Source organism: Branchiostoma belcheri, unplaced genomic scaffold (genome assembly GCF_001625305.1).
Source record: "Branchiostoma belcheri isolate BF01 breed outbred unplaced genomic scaffold, Haploidv18h27 scaffold66, whole genome shotgun sequence".
In the NCBI taxonomy this organism is placed as follows: Eukaryota; Metazoa; Chordata; class Leptocardii; order Amphioxiformes; family Branchiostomatidae; genus Branchiostoma; species Branchiostoma belcheri.
The window spans coordinates 1,372,073-1,377,576 of record NW_017804309.1 but is presented as its reverse complement, the minus strand read 5'-3'; the positions used below and the strand labels follow the sequence as shown (position 1 = coordinate 1,377,576).

The 5,504-nt window shown below is 42.5% G+C and overlaps 1 protein-coding gene across 2 annotated transcripts in view; it reads right to left on the bottom strand.

Annotated features, from left to right (window-relative positions):
• Positions 1–1,798: 1,798 nt before the first annotated feature.
• LOC109483762 (zinc finger CCCH domain-containing protein 14-like) overlaps positions 1,799–5,504 on the bottom strand; it is an 8,941-nt gene continuing 5,235 nt past the window's right edge. The window contains exons 12-18 of one of the 2 annotated variants that reach the window (XM_019786846.1): positions 4,554–4,692; positions 4,228–4,345; positions 3,979–4,099; positions 3,550–3,704; positions 3,200–3,333; positions 2,468–2,571; positions 1,799–2,141 (exon numbers count right to left, since the gene is read on the bottom strand). In XM_019786846.1, coding sequence (XP_019642405.1) covers positions 2,084–2,141; positions 2,468–2,571; positions 3,200–3,333; positions 3,550–3,704; positions 3,979–4,099; positions 4,228–4,345; positions 4,554–4,692 — 829 coding nt within the window. In that variant the 3' untranslated portion in view covers positions 1,799–2,083. The remainder of the gene's footprint in view (positions 2,142–2,467; positions 2,572–3,199; positions 3,334–3,549; positions 3,705–3,978; positions 4,100–4,227; positions 4,346–4,553; positions 4,693–5,504) is intronic. The other variant, XM_019786847.1, reaches the window with a different exon arrangement.

Sequence of the window (5,504 nt, the reverse complement as noted above, 5' to 3'; positions counted from 1 at the left end):
ACCAAAGCACTGGAATGTACGGCACCAAACAATTGACTAAAACTGTGATCAAACGACTCGGGAATTCGCGAGCTAGCGCGAAGTGTGAGTCATCTTCCCCCCTCCCAGCCGTGACGGCTGCCATCTTGACAAAATTTTAAATCTCCCTCGGGCGCCAAAGCGTCCCTCACTTGCCGTGAAGTTTCTACGTCACTACGACCATTCCAGGCTGTACGCTTGACCATGAGAGGATTTTTCAGCAATTTCGTGCGAGTTTGAGAAGGTAGTAGGACTCACCTTTACGAGAATTGTCGAAAATATGCAAGAAATTCTTCAGGTCGTTGGACCCTACGCCATCTTGAAAGAGTTGTGTACACCCTACATCCGGGGCATTGTGCGACCGCAACAAGGGACCATGGGACAATCGCACTGCAGTTATGTCATTTATCGCTAGATGTCGCTATTGCAAGGCTACCTTTGGTGCATCGTTTGATGTTCACTCCCTGTGGTTGTTCACTGTGAAGTAGTCCCACCGAACAAGTCAAGGACATTGCGAGTAGTAGACATTGACAAAGTGTGCATATATACCAATGCACCAAAGAATACATAAATCAAGAAAGAAATATTTTTCCCCACAACAGAAGTAAATACTTAAGTTGATCTTCTAAAGATAACATTACAAATGCAACACACTCACTCACTATCTGGTTTATCGTCTGTTGTTCCCCGTCTTCCGAGCTGTCCATTAATGTTACACATGTACTTCCATTCAATAGCTTACCCACTTGGATTTAAATCCTACCACACATTTCCTTGACAACTAAAAAAGGATGTAAAAAGAAAAATATTTGCATTTTAATGGTAAAAATGATCCAAATCACACCTCTGACACCATTGTTCAAATATTGAAGTAAGCAGCAAGGACGAATTCAAATCATCATACTTTGGAACAGTTTAATATCAACAATATTTACATGTTTGTAAATGGGGGCTCTGGTCGCTACTGTTCTATAAGGTATCATGGAGGTCATCATACACGTGTAACATGCAACAGTTTAATACAGTACTTTTGTTGCACCATGTTTAAGTTCATATATACAATGTAGTATATAACGTGGTCTGCATCAACTAAGGGCTGTGAAACACAAGTTATGTACAAATAGGTAATGAATACAAACTATCTAAGGACATGATTGGTTAGAGCCATTTCACATCAGGGCATAACACTACCCTACATGTGTAGTCAGTTATTGAACTTTATCCAAACTTCAAAGTGGCTGTCCTTAAAAAACAGGAAACAGGACAAGCATCTCAATGTGACTTCCAAAGGACAGCCAGTGTAGAACTGGTACATTGCTATCCAGCATTCTGACATTAGGCAGGGATTGCCTTCCCTGACCCTGGAATTACTCTATAGCAAGAATCTTTACCACTACACTGCAGTGCACTGTACAGTGTAAAAGGTAAGCAGTTCTCCTTTGATGTGGAGAAGCATATTGATGCTGTCACATAACATCACATGTGCTACATCATGTCACATGATAATCTGAAACTGAAATTGTAAACTCGACTCAAAAGCTGAACAAAATTCATCTGAAGACAGAAAGTTTTCCAACTCCAACTGAGCTGACACAAGTGTTTTATCACTGTAGGTGTATTAGTATTTGATGGTAGACTCCACTGCAGGGAGATGATTAAAAATGGTGAAAATATGGCTTCAATTTATGAACAGTGTCTCTAGCTGAGCTACAATCCTAAGTAACTTACATGTACTAGTATCATCTTAGCCTGGGTACCATCCTACTTGTATGCCAAGGCTCCCACACTCGCTCCCCGGCATACAAGTAGGATGGTACCCAGGCTAGTATCATCTCTCTTTTTCACATAAATCTTTGCTCCATCCTTTGGTCACACTTTAAAGTCACAAACCAAGATTTTTTCACCCACAAGAAAACTCATTTCCTTCAGTGCTACTCAAGAGTGCAATAACAAAATATTGTTGGGTTCTAAAAATATGTCAGTAATGCCATCTCCACTGGACAGAGTAAAACATTGCTGTGATGACCGAGTACTAGTACTTCTGTGAGTGGTTATGCTCTGGTCATCACGAGGAGAGTGTTGGTACGTGTGTCACTTTGGTCTCATCTGCAAACTTCCTTTCACTGAAACAGACAAAGATTTCAGTTGTTATAGAATAGGAACATAAATGAGAACTACCGTCTATGATCTTGTGAATGTCTGGGAAAAGAAACTGCAATCTGGCTGGCCTACATTTGTACATGAACTGAACATTCAAGATAGCAGTTAAGACTGTTTCCTGTAGTTATTTCTCAGTTGAGACCCATATGAATAAATATTTTCAGGCATCATTTTAAAAACAAATCATAAAACACCTAATAACACTTAGTGCCATATTTAGAGTGACTAAAGCAATCATTTCAATTTCAAGACAAATTTTCACACTATGGCCTTCCCCTGCAGTACCCACCTGATGTGGCTGGAGGCGCTCCACTTGAATGCAGAGCGAGGTGGCAGGTTGGGGTGGCTGAAGACACAGTCTGGCCTGGTGCAGGACAGGCCGTAACGACACGGCTAAGAATAAAGAAAGAAACAGATAAATAAACAACATTGAACATTTAAAGGGCCCTAAATTTGATCCAGATCTCAAACTTCTACAAAACACACACAAAACAAAGAGACTCAATACTATACAAACAGGATACATGTAGTACAAGAGAAATACAAATGGGAGATCATATGTAGAGGACAGTACAGACCTTATACAGCAGATTTTGGTACAGACATTGACAAGACTTTGTTTTTTGTTAATGCTTTGGGCCATCCCAGAACTTTGTCTGACATTTTAGTAACATGTGAAGTATACAGATCAAGGATGACCAGATGGCACAGACGGTGACCAGACACAGACAAAGGCTACTCACTTTAAGGTGTGGGTAGTGAGTAGAGAAGGGAAGTCCCCAGAAGCCAGGAGAGGGGAACTGGGGACAGAGCAGACATACAGTACATGTGGTGTACTTACACGGAACATCCTGACTCGAGCTGGGCTCCAGTACACAGCTCAAACAACCAGGATAGGAAAGACGAAAACCATTTCTTTTTTTTTCCCTTTTGCTTCAGCATCACTAACACGTTGAGAAAAGTGACAGACTGTACTGAAAAAGTATTGTCATGGGTTTGAGAAAATGACTGTCAGTCTTACCTTGGGGTGTATGAATGGACAGTCTGTCCTGGTACAGTTAGGGTAGAACCTGCAGACTGGCTTGTTGGACTTGTTGGGTACTGGTGGGGTGGGGGGCGCAGGACTGGGGAAGGAGAAGGCAGGCTGGGACGGACCTGGGGAGGAACCATCATGTTACAATGTATATACTAATTTAGTAAATCAACTGAGAACAAAATTACACTGAGCACTTACTTTTACCTAGAGCAGATGAATGATTTCTGGATGACAATTTCATTTTTCTACAAGTTTGTTAATGTAACGCCATGTATGTGAAAGTCTTTTTAAAAGAGGCCATATGTAGAAATATGTAAAAACCAAGCCGTGCTTACTGGAGTAGAATGGAGTGGCTGCAGCTGCAGCTGGACTAATCTGCCTGCGGCTGGCGTGGGTGAAGGGACAGTCCTTCCGTGTGCACCTGGCATCAAACTTACAGTTGGGGTGGATGAACAGACACTTCTCCCCAAACTTACAGCTCGGGAAGTTCCTGGGAAACAACAAGGTGTGAATTAGCAATCACATAATCACACACACACACACACACACACACACACACACACACACACACACACACCACACGCACACACACAGACAAGCCAAAAACAATGCTCCAAAACCTGTAGTGAACACTAGAGGAATTGAGGAAGACAATGGCCAAAGGTAACAGGTAAAAATCATGTACACATGTATGTAGATGTGGTAACTAGAACAGGTTTGACTATGTTGAAGTTATCACAATGATGAGAGTTAGAGTGGGTTACCTGCAGGGAGTGTTGGGATGGATGAAGGGACACTCGTCTCCGTTCTTGCATGCCGGCCAGAAGTGGCAGCGCTCGTTCTTCTTCTCCACACCAGCCTCACCAGGTGACACGTCCATCTCTTCTGCAGGTCAAACACAGAATTCTGTCAGTTGGAAATATCCACGGTGGTGGCAGGTTGCTCCACCGGGAAGTCATGACACCAAGAATATGAAATAAATCAATAAACAAAACAGAGTTGACCCCACGTACCATCAGAGTCATCCAAGGTGAAGGTGACCTGCTGTACGTTGCCATGGCTACCAGGTAATGTCCGCTGCACCCTGGGAGGAGCCAGACCGGGCGACACTCTCATCCTCTTGGAGGGGACCTGTGTGTGTGGAAGGATATGTGTCTATGGACTTATTACAGCTATATGTATGATGATATGGGTGTATTTGGAGGGCTTAAATCAGGTAACCTGTATCTTGTTTTGATGTTGTTTGACCCTGATTTTTGTCTTCCCTCATGACGGCAATTAAAAGCAGCCAGCAGACAGATTTGAGTATTTCATGAATAAACGCTTCAAACAAACAAACCTCCGGTTCGGACGGCCCACTCCCCTCCCCAGCCTCATCATCCGCCTCGTCCCCCGAGCTGCCTCGCCCCGGCGGGGGGTCCACTCCGTCCAGCGTCACGATGAACTTAGGGCTGGCCGGACGCTTCTTGGGCAGCTCCCTGATTGGTTATGGAAAAATGGAGTCGATAATGATAATTTTCATTTGCAAACTAGTGCCCGAAGCATCACACACCATCTGATCTTTCTACACACATTACTAAGAGGTGGTAGTGACTAGTGCTTTTGATGCAGTGGCTACTGAACAGTTTGGAGTTGGTAGATTATTGTGATATCAAGTCCAGTTGCTGTCTTTTCATCTACATGCATGAATTTGGATACCTTTTGTAGGGATACTGGACCTAATGCTGCAGAGACAGCTCAAGCTTTCATCTGATGTTTGCTTTGTTCCTTACAGAATATACAATGTACTTCAGTAGTTCCTATTGCCGTGATATATATAAGTGTGCTTTTATTGATGACAACAGATTGAAGATAGTGAAGAGTGAAAGAAGTTAAGACAAAAACAAAAGGACAGGAGTGCCAGACTATCAGGAAAGACAACAGAACAAATTACAACAGAACATAAAAAAGACAGCAGAAAATGATGAACAATGCCGACACATCAGGACATTTTTGAGCCCCAGACTCATTCAATCTGCGCGTGCTGCTTTTTGTATCATTTTTGGGCAGTTATTTTGCAAAACTGTCAAAAGAACAAAAAAAACAAGAAACCTCTGATTTAAAGATGCAACAAATACAGAGGAAACAGCAAACAAAACAAGTACAGATTGCAATCCTGAAAATATACATGTAAACCTCCCCTTTTGGTATTTTTGTTTTTGGTATTTTTCTTTTATACCAGTAAGGCCATGTTGATTTGATTATATGGATGACATCCTCCGGGAGCCCCAAAACTGATGCGCGCGTGCGA